Source organism: Seriola lalandi, unplaced genomic scaffold (genome assembly GCF_002814215.2).
Source record: "Seriola lalandi dorsalis isolate HSWRI2012SDOR001 ecotype SW California unplaced genomic scaffold, Sedor1 jcf7180002054538, whole genome shotgun sequence".
Lineage (NCBI taxonomy): Eukaryota > Metazoa > Chordata > Actinopteri > Carangiformes > Carangidae > Seriola > Seriola lalandi.
In genome coordinates, this window is record NW_019525091.1 from 280,929 (window position 1) to 295,899 (window position 14,971).

Here is a 14,971-nt window from a genome sequence, read left to right on the forward strand (position 1 = left end):
CAAGATGCACGCCCTGCGACGATGCTTCATCCTGCCTCTCTACCTGGCCTCTCTGGCTGTTATGGCTCTGCTCATCATCCCTGTCATTGTTTACTATCAGGAATACAGAATAAGCCTGAATGGGACTGAAAGCATCAACTTCACAAGCTACTGCAATGTGGTTGTTGATGGAAGAAACCAAGACCTGAACGGCAGCGTGTTCTCAGAACTGGTTTTGGATGTTACACACACTCTGTGCTTCCTGGACATGTCTAAAATAACCGACATTGGCATGCTGACAGGTAATGAACAGCTGGTTCTCATTGTCTTCATGTAAAACCCACAGAGAGCTCTTATCTACTCTCTTGTTGTAAAGCATTATGAAAAATTCACAGGAAGTGGTTTCAAGAGAGAAAAAATTTAGGTTCTTTATCATATCACTGGTTAAGAGTTTAATTTAAAGGTGGGATCCTTTCATTCATCTTCCCCCAGGTTCAGCCGTGTGCTGGTGGCTCGGTCTCATCTTGGCCACAGCTCACCTCTGGTACCTCAGTCTGTATCGCATCCAGAGGACCCAGGACCTGTTTGTCAGGAGGCTGTACGAGGGAGCCTTTATCGAGCAGTCCCTGCTTCTGAACACTCGGTTCGACATCCAGACGGCCAACAAACGCAAGAAGTAAGTGTGTGTGTGAGTTTTTAAGACAGATTTTGATCTTAGAGTAGCCAAGTTAAGGGTTCAGGTTCTGGTTCTGATTAGCTTAATGCTAATGCTAATGGTGTGCCATATTATACTTATTGATACATGAAACATGCAGTAAATTAAGGCTTGACCTTTACACAGAATCTGCTAAGCAAGTCTGCCAAGTGAAGGTTAGGGTTCAGGTTAGCCATGTATTGGTTTATGTTGGTGCGAGGATATGGTATGGGTCAGGATTCGGAGCTCAGGAACGCAGATGTGTATATTGAAATGAAGAGTATTGAAAATTAGCATTGTTTCTCAACAATGAAAATTTTGTCATTTCCAGACTCAGACTACTTGACCCTGTGAAAGTGTTCCTTTGTGCGACAATGTGGCACGAGACCTACGACGAGATGATGAAGATAATCATTTCAATATTTCGGTAAGTTTCACATAAAGAATCATGTTATGGACATTTTTTTCAGCAGTTTTAGCAAAGTAACAACATTTTTTGTGGATAGTTTGGTTGTTACCACTTGGATTGTACAGTTCAGTTTGAAGAGCTTTGAAAATCATGAAAACACATGGAAAACATTGACGGCCATGAGGGATTTTCGTAGAAGGATCTCTAGGTTCATTGTGATAGAATTACAATTTAACCATAGTAGTTTCATGTGATTCTCGTAACTCCCCAGACTGGACAAGTACAGGCCGAAGACGGAAGGACAAAGCAGTGATGTGACTTTTGAAAGCCACATCTACTTTGACGATGCCTTCAGAAATGTCCCCGGGAGTCAAGGGCGACACGTCAACGAATATGCAGAGATGCTTGTGGAAATTATCAGAGAGGTTTACAGGTAAAATATGTGAAACTGTGAGATTTCATTTACAGAAAATTCTCACTTATTATCCCCTTAAACTAAGCTGAAGTACCTTTCATCCTCTGTCATCAGTATCTTCGTGAACCTCGATAAAGGCCTCTTCAGTAATCAGCAGCAGATCCCTGATCAGAAGCTCATCAGGACACCATACGGAGGACGTGTGGTGGTCACCATGCCTCATGGGAACAGTCTGGTGGTTCACTTCAAGGACAAACAACTCATCCGCCACAAGAAGAGGTGGTCTCAGGTGGGGAAATTATTTAATACAGGTTTATTAAAACTTTTGCAGCTTAAAAATCAATGTTGATTAAGACATTAAAATGTACCTTATAAGGTCAATATAGCAAAGGTATTGCCACAAGCGTTCATGCAATGAGAGAAGTGGATATCAGATAGTTAGTCATGAGACGATGATATTGTTGTGTTGTGTCTCTATCAGAGAGTGTTTTCTGATTATTACGTAACATTTTCAAGGTCATGTACTTGTACTACCTCTTGGGCTGGAAAGTTGCGACCAAGTATTACAAAAGAGCGGAGAAAGGAGAGGACGAGACTGAGCTGCTAAGAGAGTTTCAGGTGAGGATGAGATAAAACAACACATGAACCAGTGCAAATACATAGAGATATTTCTATATGTGAAGTACCTGTGCATGGTTCTGCAGAAAGAGAAGCACAACACCTACCTCCTGGCTTTAGACGGGGATACAGACTTCCAGCCGGCTGCCGTGATGCTGCTCATCGATCGGCTGAAACTGTACCCACTTGTCGGGGCGGCGTGTGGCCGCATTCACCCAACTGGATCAGGTTGGTCAAACAGAGTGAAAGAACAAGGACAGGAAACAGAGGAGAAGTGGTTAAAATGAGACAGATGACAACACTCAATAAACAATGAAACCAAGCGAGTTGTCTACCAGACCAATCAGTGAAAGATCTGCCACCTTTTTACCTTGTAAAAAATAGCAGTTATTGATGATTGACTATTGGCAACCGAGCATCTAAATATCCAGTTGGATGTAGAAGGATTTCTGTTTTTTTTCTAGGTTAAATATTAGACAAGTTGGTTGGTCATTGAGTTGGTTATTGTAAATTGTACTTTAAATTAACCTTTAAATGATGATGACCTCACTGCTCAACTCATATGGAAAGCCAAGAACTTGACTCTCTTTCACAATGCATTCAAATAATGTGATGGATTATTGGTCTTTTCCATCCAAACCTTATGAAAGGACGCAATTGTAACCAAAAGTTTTGAATCTAATATGTTAAAATAGATAATAGGTATCCAACAAATAAATAAATAAATAAAATAGAATGCAAAAAATAAACAAGTAAATAAATAACACATGGCTACATTACAAAACAGAGAAACCAAACCAATCTAAATAATTGATACTCAAGACCCTTTATAAAAATGTGGTATGAGGAAAAAGACATTTACAAAACAATGACATTATACAAATGTACATATGTTTAACCAATTTCTAATAATGGCAGCACTTAGAATCCAGATTAAATATCCATCCGCAGAGAGAAGCATTTCCTAGTGGCAATGCACCCACATACAAGGTCTCAAGTAGTGCATATCGGATGTCCACCTGGAGTACTTTTTGCAAAACTTTATTAAACTCTCGAAAGCTGGTAAATTCCACTTATCACTTCATGCTTCTTGGAGGCAGACTAATAGCACACAGTACCAGGTTTATGTAAGAACGGGTCTGTTTCCCCTCCCTGCAGGTCCCATGGTTTGGTACCAGAAGTTCGAATACGCTGTGGGTCACTGGCTTCACAAAACAGCGGAGCACGTGTTCGGCTGCGTGTTGTGCAGCCCCGGCTGCTTCAGTCTGTTCAGAGCAGCGGCGCTGATGGACGACAACGTGATGAGGAAATACACCATCAAGGCCTCCAAGGCTCAGCACTACATCCAGTACGACCAAGGTAACAGGAAAACCGGAGGAGCAGGCGGTGAAAACAGAAGCTTAGCGGCTGCTTCCGGCCCGTTTCTGGACCTGACCGCAGATAAATGTCGCAGGAACAGAATGAGCTTACCTGATAAACACGGCAGTAGTTTGTGTTAACAAGGTGAACTCATGAGTAAAAGTTAAAGGTGTCGCTAGCTGTAGCTAACCCAAAGAAACAGGAGCTCACTAATACTACGGTGACAAGCCTGTTTAACTGAACTGTGCATGAAATAACTTGAACTGTTGCCCCCTTTACTGACTCTCTCCTGCTGGAGGGGACGTGAGCACGTCAGGTGTTACCGCAACAGCTTAAATACTAGCCCAAAGAATGTGGCGGCCATCAGTCAGTGTCTAAAGCTCCAAGCAAGCTGCTCTTCATGGCTCTATGCTTCAGACATTGTCTAACAGTCTCTGTACTCGCTTGAGCAGGTGAGGATCGTTGGCTCTGCACTCTGCTGCTGAAGCAGGGGTGGAGGGTGGAGTACAACGCAGCGGCTGACGCTTACACCAACGCCCCAGAGGAGTTTAAGGAGTTTTACAATCAGGTGAGAGCTGCAGAACGGCTCCAAAAATTCAGATTTTTATTTTTTTATTTTTGACACGTGCTACAACACGTCCTGATCACTGATCCGCATGTGCCACTGTACATATGACAGACATAGTAAAACTATTCATGCCCCACCCTTGGACCAGGTCCACGTTTGTTAGACTGCCTTGCCAGTTCATGTGTCTGAGAAGAATTTAACCATATTACGCAAACTCTTAATCACTAAGAGGATAATTATTAGATCATGTATCAATATGAAACCTGAATTAAATGTACAATTATCAAAATTGATCTCTGTATTGTTTCGGAATTGTGAAATAAGATGTAGTTTATCGAAGGGATGATAAGTCTTTACTTTAAAAAAGTATGTTCTAAACTGAGAGTTGAGACTGACTCTGGAGGCAAAAATAATAAGTAATGGAATAATAATTAATGATTTACTCGTGCCAAGAGCAACAACTGGTTCTTCACCTGAACCTATAATATAAAAATATGGCATTTATGTCTAATATATTTGACATTTTCCCACATGATGTTTTCTTGCTATGTTCAGCGGCGCCGATGGGGACCGTCCACCATGGCAAACATTGTGGACTTGCTGGGCTCCGGCACCCTGGTTACCCACAGGAACCCGTCCATGTCCAGACCCTACATGCTGTACCAGCTGTTCAGCTTGGCCTCGTCCATCCTGTCTCCTTCCACTGTCGTCCTCATGATTGCAGGTCAGGCTTGTTTTTGTGTTCAAATGAATGTTATATACATGCACTCAAAAAAAATAAATAATCATGGTCCTATGGGATATTTTATTCTGTTTCAAAATAAAATCATCATCAACCAGGTTAATATAAAACATTTCCTCTATGTATGCATTCATATTATCACTGTTTTCTTTGAGATGATACAGGAAAAACAATTGATCTACCAATGCTCTGTTCAAATAGGCAATAGAGTTAAAGTTTAAATCAGAACTGGAGTCATCATTAAATGGTTGGGAAATATCCGCAGTTGTTGTTCGGTAGATGGTTAATTAATGGTAGTTAATCTATTAATAGATAATGAATGAGGATGTGGTTTGGTAAATTATATTAAGGTATCACAACTGTGCATTTTTAAAAGCAGTTCTTTTGTTTGCCTCCTCTCTCACTTTCAGGTAGTTTCACTGTGCTGCTTGACATCCATCCCAACGGTGCTCTGGTCATGGCCGTGATACCTCCCGCCATCTTGCTCGGCATCAGCTTCAAGATCAAGTCAGACACTCAGCTCCTCATTGCGGCGATCATGAGCGTCCTGTACGCCTTCCTCATGATGATAACAACGCTTGTCATATTAGGTATGTCAGACACGAACTCGCAACTACTGCTCACAAACTCACAAAAGGTTTCTCGCTTCTGAATCTCACTTTCCCTCATTTTATCCTCCTTCAGGCAACATTGTGAAGGAAAAAACCATCCTGACTCCCAGCAGCATCTTCATCATTGTCGTCGCCGCCTTTTACCTCATCACTGCACTCATGCATCCTCAGGAGGTCGGGCTGGTCATCTACGGCTTGATTTACATCATCAGCATCCCCAGCGCCTACCTGCTGCTGGCTATTTATTCCATGGTCAACATGAACAACGTGTCCTGGGGCACCAGGGAGACGGCGCCCGCATCCGGGGCCGTCAAACCTGAAGCCACTCCCCCACAGACTAAAGCCCAGCAAGGTAAAAACATTCAAATGATCAGAGCAGATTGTTCATGCATATATGTTGAGAACGATAACAACCGTTAATGTTCGTGTTATTAATACAACCAGTTATTTACATATTTTACAAAATTGTTGAGCCACGCTGAAAGATTGTTGAGCAAACTTTTTAAAGTTTTGGTTAAACTTTTGAACATCTGTAATACAGTCAGGGCTGTAATTTAACAGTCTACAGCGTGTGGCGCTAGTGCATTCAGGGCGTGTCCGTATCACTTTTGCTATTTGAACAGCAGAAAACATGGTTTTCATGGTTCAGAAGGGTTGTACTGTATAGTCTTAATTAATCATGGGAGTGTTTTGGGCATGCAATAAACCAATCAGAGTGCTTTAAAAGCCAGGTACGCTCGCTACACAACGCAGGGCTGAGCGAATCAGTGCACTGTGCACAGCTCTACACAAATCCCAGTGTGACACATCTTGTTTGTTATGAGAAGCGTGAATAAATCTTCAGTTCATTATGAAACTGTGGAAGGACAAAGTTAGTCTTGGTGATGAGTGTGCCACAGAGTGTATGCACGTCGTGCACACCCCCATATGTAGACGCACAAAAATTAAACTTGTGGCCCAACATATACTTCCACATCTGGGCAGATTCCAGCTGTTAGCCGCCGGTATTGACTGACAGCTGCAAGATTTTCTGTGTGTGCACCAGAATCTGCATCTGACAGTCATGCTGTGTACGGGCCAGATTAGGGGCCACGGAGCCGAGCGTATACTGGGCCAGAAGAAAACAAGCACGTGCCTCAAGTATCGGCCGGATTTATTTCTTCTATCTGGGATGTTACTCTCTTGATAATGTTTCCTTAAAATGCTGCACCACTGACTTCAGACCTGGATTTTGTTGGTCGTTGCCTCAGTGCAGCAATGTGCGTACAATGCTCCTGACCACACCTCATTTTAAGACCAACATCACATGGGTGCAAGTGTATTTACTATTTAAACAATGTGTTTTCAAAAATGAGAGCTGTGTCAGTCTGAAACTAGCAAAGACTCTTATCTTGTGCTTCGTGCCGGGTGTAAGAGCTTGACATTGTCAAATCTAGTCGCCCTGATTTTAGTGAAAATATGAAAATTGCATCAACTGTTAATAAAAAATACTTAAGTTGTTGGGAACTCGTTGTTAACACTGTTAAAGACACAGTTACACGTTTTATATTTGAGGTGAACTGAAACTGATTTTCACCTTCGCAGCTAAAAGCATGTACATGCACTTCTTCTCCTGGGCTAAATGCTGTAAAAAACTCAGCCGGAGTGGCAGCGCAGAGGAGGTCATCGTCAGCCAGGAGCACCTGACCGCGGAGGCTGCAGAGCCTGAAGCTCTGCCTCAAAACACAATAGTGGAGACTGAGAGGAGGCCGGAGGAAGAGCAGAGGTAAGAGCTGGAGGTAGAGCGTTGACTGGAGGGTTGGTGAAGTGCACAGTAAATGTTTTGTTTAAAACTGTATAATCCATGACAAGTGAATCTTGTGAAACAGCGTCTAAACCATAAAGTCTTACCTGGTTCAGTAGATGGAATTGATTATTGGCGAATGAATTAATATGTTGCACTGTGATCAATGGTATGTTTTATTTTGTTTCAGACGAGCGGAGCCTGCTTTCAAATGCCCCAACCAGTGTAAGTTCTAATATTTAACAAAGAATAAACCTGAAATTTGTTGCAAAAATGTATGATTCACACACTTTTCATGTGGACTAATATTTTCATGTGTTGCTCTTTTGTGCAGGTTGGGTCACGCAGCTGCAGAGTCGGTCTGATGACATGCACCTGAAGGAGGATACACTGGACCAGGTGTGACGTCAGAAACCTAACCGTCTCATTAGCATGTCTCACTTTCACTTCTTCTTTTACCAGATTTACATTACGAGATTTATCATATTTACATTTTCTTAAATCTAAATCTAAATGTTAAATGTTGAATCTAAATGTTGAAGAATGTCAGCGGAAGTACCAAAATAAAAGCTTTATCTAGTGTTATCCAAGGGTTAATCCCGGCTCAAAGCTCTTACAATTTTGGTCCTCGAGCTGTTATAATATCACTTTACTAAGTTTTTATATTTAGATTTAACATTTGACATTTAGATTATATATTTACATATAAACATTAAAAAATTTACACCACCTTTTTTTTTTTTTTAACATTATTTGGATCTAAATGTAATGAAATGTTGCTGTTTATATCCGAATGCACCTGCAGCAACCTTAAATACTAAGATATTAACACTACCTTTTATAATTTGGGGCTTTGCACAGTTTCACACTTCACTGAGAGAGTTTCTGTTTCTCTGCAGGATGAGGAGCACTTCTTCAGACAGCTGACAGTAAAATACCTGGAGCCTCTACCTGAGGACAAACAGAAACAGAGGGAAATGGCTGAAAAACTCAAGGTTCTGAGAAACAAGGTAACAATGAGTGAATTATGCTGTTTTTGTAATATGTGTTATTATTATATTATATGACAATAGATATGAATTAACCAGATTTTTTTTCTCCCCGTTTACAGATAACGTTTGTCTACTTCATCTGCAACATGTTCTGGCTCGTAACGACCTTCACCCTCCAGCTCTCGTCGACGTTTATCTCCATCAGGGTGCCGAAGGTCGACAACAACCTGCAGTTCACAGGGGAGTTCTTGTACATCGAGCCGCTGGGCTTCATGTTCATCCTGGCCTTCGCCCTCCTGGTTTTCATCCAGTTCTTAGCCATGCTGTACCACAGGTAGCCAATCAGATTTGTTCTTTTTTTTTTTTATAACAGTTAATGTTCTGGGAAGATCAGCTGTTATTTTTTTAACTTTTTGTCGTTCTGTGGTTTTTTCCAGAATCTGCACCCTGATCCATTATGTGGCCTTTCTGGACACTGAGACCAAGTCTGGACAACAAAAACATCAAGTCGATGAGGTACACATACACGCGCGCGCACACACACACACACACACACACACACACACACACTGCTATGCCACTACTACTGCTACTACTACCACTATCACTACTAATAGTGCTGCTGTTACTTCTATCACTGCTACTACTAATGTGTCTGCCACAGTTACTGTAGCAGTGAATCTACTGCTATCACTACTGCTGCTACTGCTGCTGCTGGTGTTGTTATTACAAGGGGTGGAAAGAGCAGAGTCAGACTGTGCAGGATGGGTGGGGAGTAAATGTGGGTTGCAATAAGTACATTATAGATTCTATACTGAGGGTCAGACTGTTGAAAAGATATATATTATTAATAAAAAATACATATCAGGGCTAGAACAATTGAGTCTTGGATCTATGTCAAGATGCTTATATCAGGATGGCAAAACACCCGTTTACTTTAGCCTGAGCTTTTGGTTTGTGCTGTCCCATGACATATCATAGGAGCTGTCAGCCATAACCAAATTAACTGCTAAGTAAAAACAGAATTCAAGAGCGCAGCAAAGTAAAACAGAAAAACCTCCTGTTTCTCTTCAACAGCAAAACTGTTGCAACTTTTGTCTTTTTGAGAGTAATCAAGCACAATTATTTTACAATACTCTCAAACACACAAGGACGGTATCTGCAAATGGTTTTCACCTGACTACTGCTGCTGATACTGATGATAATTCATTTACATTTACATGTGCTCGTTTGTCAGACGCTTTTGTCCAAAGTGACTTACAAGTGAGAGACGTTACTAAAGCTTCAGTGCAGTAGGAAACCTTGAAGTAAGTACTAAAGTACTAAATCTACTAAGTACTAATCTTACTAAATCTAATCCATCTATAAATCCAATCAAACTAATCAAATTTACATATCAGCTCTCAGATAAGTTTAGCACAGGGATTCGGTCTGAGTATAAATGTTCTGAACACACCTCCCCTTCATTGGAAATATTTACCGGGTGACACACTCAGTATTTGCAAGTTTGGCAAGTAGTTGTTGGACTGAACACACAATGAGTAGGAGCAGAGTTTGGCAGAACAAAGCTATTGTCCTAGGTGTGATGGTATGTGATTGGTATGTACTAATTATCTGAGTTCCCCTGCAGGTCAAGGATGATTATGATGATCATGAAGACGATGTTGACGACAGTTACAAGTTCTTCTCCCCAAGTATGTTCTACAGAAACCACGACAGTGGAACTCTGGTTTAAACAAACCAGTTTTTAGCACTTTGAAACAAACATGCACTGTATGTAATATTTAATGTAATCTAACTTAGTCTTATTTCAATTATTTCGGGTTTTTTTTAAAACATTAACCCGGTTTGTCTCACAAAACACAGAGTCCACTGAAACTGAAGACCTGGAAATACGAGCATGACACAACTTGTTTGTTCACATGTTTGTTTGTGTGCATCACGTGGCAGTAAATCAAGCTGAGGCCCACGACTCTCAACTGTTAATGAAAACACCATTAGTGCAGCAGAAAACTGCAACAGTCTTTCAAATGTGGATATAAGCACCAAACTTGGTATTTTCCCTCTGGGGCCATTAATTAGAAAAATCCCATTTGCCACTTGAAATTTCCGAATTTTAAGATGGCTGAAGATGGCAGAGTTTTACCCATGAGACAGATTTCAGTGATCTTGTAATGTATTCCTATGTTTTAGACTATGATGATGTCAAATTCACAACTCTTACATTTGCTCAGATCTTTATTTATGCAATTTCTAATATGTAATGTGAAAAATTCTACTTAAAATACAATGTATTTGCAAACCATTTCTTATCAATGATATACCAAAACTTGCTAGTGCTAGGCAAGTTAGCAAGCTTTTTTTATGTGGGTAATATTTTTGCTGAAATATACTTTCTTTACAGTGTACTAGATTTACCTTGTATGTATGATTTGACACCTAGAAGATTCATGTGAGAAAATAGTGGATGAATTTATTGCAAAATAAAATCTTGAAAGTTTAGTACTTCTGTCCACATCTGAAAGATTTCCCTGAAATATGCAGTTATCTGCTGAGCTTCATCTGGGAAATGATTTGCATTTAATTTGAACTTTGAAAATCAGGTCACATATGGATGAAAATTAAGAGCTTTTAATCTCAGGTGTCTTTTACTGTGACAATTTGAAGATCAAACTACAGGTTTATGAAAGTCAATGTGAAGAGAATAAACAAATGTAGTCTTTTATAATCATTTTTATAATACTAACAAAATCTGACATTGTGCCATTTCTGACTTTAATCACTTGAATCCAGATTTTTATAAATTGTTGTTACTGTGAGATTGTTACATCTGTGCCTCAATGACAAGTGTCTCACTTATTCTCTTACCTGTTTTTGTATTTATAATCCTTCACATGTCTGTTGTTCTCAGTATAGCTTCATTTATTTATTGACTTTAATCCTTGCGTAACACAGCTGTATGCGTTTACTTCCTGTTGTGTGAAACTGTAGCATTAAATGATTATTACTCTACAGCTGTACGACTTGTCTCACTGCTTTATGTCGCAACTGGTATCGTTACTGTGAAATTTTAATAGTTGCATGTTGAAGGATATAGTGATGTAAGCATTCCTCGGTGCTGCTGGTGCCGTCTGCACAGTGTGTTACTGTTAATGATGATAAGTACAACTCTGTAGATTGGATCTTGAGTTCTTGATCCTCCCCTTTATCCGGATCCTTCAAATTGGTTCAGTACTGATAAACACACTGGTGAAAACATGACCTCTGTGGTTGAGGTAATTTAAGTCATTTTGTCCCCTTCCAATCACTGCTCACTGATTGGATTGATGATCACAATTGGTTTTTAGCCAATCATGGTTTGAACAAGTGTGAAGTGGAACTTTTAAACAAAAAAAATAAAATTGCATATTCACTGAATCATTTTCTTTCTCATGTAAGTTTAAGTAGATGTGATTTTTAGAATGGTTAAGTGGTCACTTGAGGTTTTATTTGTTGAAAAAACTATATCAGACATGAATTAATAATCAAACCGAAGTGTTGTTATATGTCATGAAAAATACCTGGAGGTGTTCTTTGAGCAAAGATAATAACAATAATAATGATAATAATGATGATGATACATTTTATAAAGGACGCCTTACAAAACAGTAAAAAGATAAAATAGAAATTGAAGGCATGACATACAAAATAAATAAGAATATATATGATTGCAGTAAATAAATACGATATGATTGCATTGAAGCCGAGTGTTGGAGTCAAACAGAAGAGGCAACTAAACACCAATGTAACACAGATCTTCCTTGAACTCTGGCAGCCTGATATAACCTTTCCTATGCGCTCTGCTCCTTTCTTGAGCTTTAATTACTGGATTTAAAAGATACTGGGTTAAACATGCGTGACAGTCTGTCTCTGTCTGTGATTACAGTTCTGCAGGCACAAAGACAATCGACATCACAGACACGATGTCGATGTGGAATTCTTTTGTCCTTTCTCTGTTATCTCAGTAGTGTGCCTGTGTCTGCCATGTTGTTGGTTGAGAATTTTTAAACAGATTTAAATGTGATGTGCATGATAACACCTTATGTTGTCATGCAAACAACAACAACAACAAAAAAAGGAAGCCAGAACAGACCACTGTACCAAAGCGAGGGCTCTGTCCTCAACCACAGAGGCCGAGAGGAAGAGAGTCGTTTGGAAATGTGCCCAATGTCTGAGATATTAATATGAAGGTTTCACAACCTTTTGATGTGCCTAGTTGCAATGTCACATCCTCTTTTCCCTTTTCATCTTACTGCTTCAGCTTTTCAGAGGAGGAACTAAGTTTCACCAGAGTTTAGGCACTGATACCATAATGATAAGTTTGTGGTCAGAATGTTCCTGGTTAAAATAATCTACTGTATCTGTATATTTTCAAGTATTTCATCTAGTCAAAATAAACACGTTTTAAAGGATGAGCTTGATTACATGTTCATAGCGACCTCAGACACAATGTGTTCATTTACATTTAATCAAAACCACCATCCTTCCCCTATTATCTTAACCATATGTTCAAGTGTTTTTACCACCAGTTTGGAAATATAGCACTTCATTCATTCATTCATTCATTCATTCATTCATTCATTCATTCACTCATGGCTGTCTGCCTCCTCCACTCAGACTTTCAGGTTACATCCCAGTTCACTTTGACCATGAGGAGTTCTCGAGATATCTTGTTCACAAGGCCAAAACAGGCATTTTGTGAGGTCACCAAAACCTTGACCTTTGGCCTTTGTCCAGCAAAATCTAATCAGCTCATTCTTGTTTCCCAGTGAACGTTTTTTGCCAAGTTTGAAGAAATTCCATCAAGGTGTTACTGAGATATCGTGTCCACGAGAACGGGACGGACGGACAACCTGAAAACAATATGCCTCTGGCTCTGGCTGTTGCAGAGGCATAAAAAAAAAAAACATATCCCAAATATATGTCAGCCAGCGACTACAATTGCTTTCACAGTATAATTGGGAGTTAACCGTTAATTAACCTCCTAAGACCCGAACTCTTGCATGGCGTGCATTTTTAATTTCTCTTTGCTATTTAGGCTGATTGGGACCTGAGAAAAATGATGTCCACATATGAGGACATTAGTTTTAAATTTCGATTACTGAGTGGCAGTATAATATCCTCATATGTGGTCACCAGGCCCTTGTTGAGAAAAAGTTAGTATTGTGGTCTAGAGAACCCAAAATGTGAGGTCCACATATGTGGACGCCAGGTCCTAGGAGGTTAATACATAAGGATAATGTGTAGGAGACACGGTTGGTGTGGAACAGACATCTAAGGATTAAAAGACACTACAACTGATAAAACTTTTATTATTTTGTCTTAACACTGATAAATCTGATGCAGCTTTTGTGCATCTCTGTCGACACCTTTATGCACAGTTAAACAGATTAAACACAACTGTAAATTCCCACATCTGTAAAAGCTTTCATTTTCATATTACAGGCAGTGTCTACAAAGTAAGGTCACATTACTCAGAAGCTTATAATCTGTCATTGCTGTGAATTATAAATCAGAGTGTAGCATTGTGTGAGCTAAAATCAGTTGCAGCTGCTGCTGAACACAGCAGAGCAGAAAGGGCCATGAAACCTGACGAACAGCGAGTCCACGATAAACTGATTGTACAGACGTGTATTCTAGTGATGTGTGAGTAACTTGCAGAGCAAGCACAGCTGTGGTTTATGCGCTGGTTGCTAAGGATTAGACTTGCATGTGTCCCGTAAAGGCCATAAATGCTGTGTCCAGATCTCTGCTGAGGTTACAGGCGCACTCACAGCTGATGAAACCTGTCTGATCAGGTCTGAGCAGCGCTGATGCTAGGAAATGAAAAATATACACAGAAAGTGGCTAGTTATTTACATGCAATGAAATTATTATTCAGTTTCAGTTTAACCTTCAGTGTGGCCTCTGTACACAAAACAGTGTCATGACTAAAGTTATCACCGTGTTTCCTTCTTATAGTCTCACTTCCTCCCCTCGGCCTTCGTTCCTTTCCCTCCAAACTCAACACAGTTCCACTTTTCATCTGACACTTCCATCACATACATCCAAACACAACTCAGACATGTTTTGCAGGGAAAATCTGACCTGCGTATATGAACATTTAGAGATCATTTATCCAGTCAGTCTCTTCACCATAAGGACAGCAGTCCAAAGCAGTTACGACGAACAAAGTTCAATGTTAATTTAGACATTTATATCAAAGAGGAGTGTTTTAAATGCAGCAATGAGTATTTACTGCTGTATGGAAGGAAATAAAACTTACAGTCAATAGAAAAAAGGAGCTCAGGATTTAAAGCACCATACCCGTGGTATTATATCTTTGCTCATTATGAACAAATGTGTGAGTTTCTGTACTTGGGAGCGGAGGCTTCGGTCAAAACTCTTGAAAGTCCTTGAATTTGCCTTTAGCGAACGATTGTATTGAGGATTTTTCGTGCAAATTGGATGAAAAAAATCTGATCCAGCAGACAAAGTGTAAAGCACTTGTTGAAAATGTGCTGTACTAATAAACTCTCCTCATTTGGGATGTGGGTGTCAAAGAGTTAAATGCTTCCATGCTTCAGAGCGCATTCAGCAGTGGTTATCGTTAGACGGTTCACAGCATTGTCGTCTTGTGGCACAAACATAAAGAACATGCCGTCTTCATGTTGCTGTTCTCACCGTCGAGTTTCACATCTCTAAACTTTCGTATCTTCCTGAAATAAAGAAATCAGCAGATGCCTGGAAGGAGGAGCTTTTGTTTAACCTTTTACATCACCC

The 14,971-nt window shown here is 40.0% G+C and overlaps 2 protein-coding genes across 3 annotated transcripts in view; one reads left to right on the forward strand and one right to left on the reverse strand.

The window, feature by feature from the left end:
- LOC111661196 (chitin synthase chs-2-like) overlaps window positions 1–11,182 on the forward strand; it is a 13,497-nt gene extending 2,315 nt beyond the window's left edge. Inside the window, exons 4-22 of the mRNA XM_023414688.2 lie at window positions 5–281; window positions 472–655; window positions 1,005–1,100; window positions 1,354–1,515; window positions 1,612–1,786; window positions 2,014–2,115; window positions 2,202–2,343; window positions 3,274–3,474; window positions 3,927–4,042; window positions 4,598–4,766; window positions 5,195–5,374; window positions 5,469–5,747; window positions 6,980–7,160; window positions 7,369–7,403; window positions 7,513–7,577; window positions 8,078–8,188; window positions 8,290–8,504; window positions 8,608–8,686; window positions 9,801–11,182. Of these exons, the coding sequence (XP_023270456.2) occupies window positions 5–281; window positions 472–655; window positions 1,005–1,100; window positions 1,354–1,515; window positions 1,612–1,786; window positions 2,014–2,115; window positions 2,202–2,343; window positions 3,274–3,474; window positions 3,927–4,042; window positions 4,598–4,766; window positions 5,195–5,374; window positions 5,469–5,747; window positions 6,980–7,160; window positions 7,369–7,403; window positions 7,513–7,577; window positions 8,078–8,188; window positions 8,290–8,504; window positions 8,608–8,686; window positions 9,801–9,905 (2,874 nt within the window). The 3' untranslated portion in view covers window positions 9,906–11,182. The remainder of the gene's footprint in view (window positions 1–4; window positions 282–471; window positions 656–1,004; window positions 1,101–1,353; window positions 1,516–1,611; window positions 1,787–2,013; window positions 2,116–2,201; window positions 2,344–3,273; window positions 3,475–3,926; window positions 4,043–4,597; window positions 4,767–5,194; window positions 5,375–5,468; window positions 5,748–6,979; window positions 7,161–7,368; window positions 7,404–7,512; window positions 7,578–8,077; window positions 8,189–8,289; window positions 8,505–8,607; window positions 8,687–9,800) is intronic.
- LOC111661204 (major histocompatibility complex class I-related protein 1-like) overlaps window positions 1–14,971 on the reverse strand; it is a 124,696-nt gene that overhangs the window by 57,313 nt on the left and 52,412 nt on the right. The gene's annotated exons all lie outside the window — the stretch shown is intronic.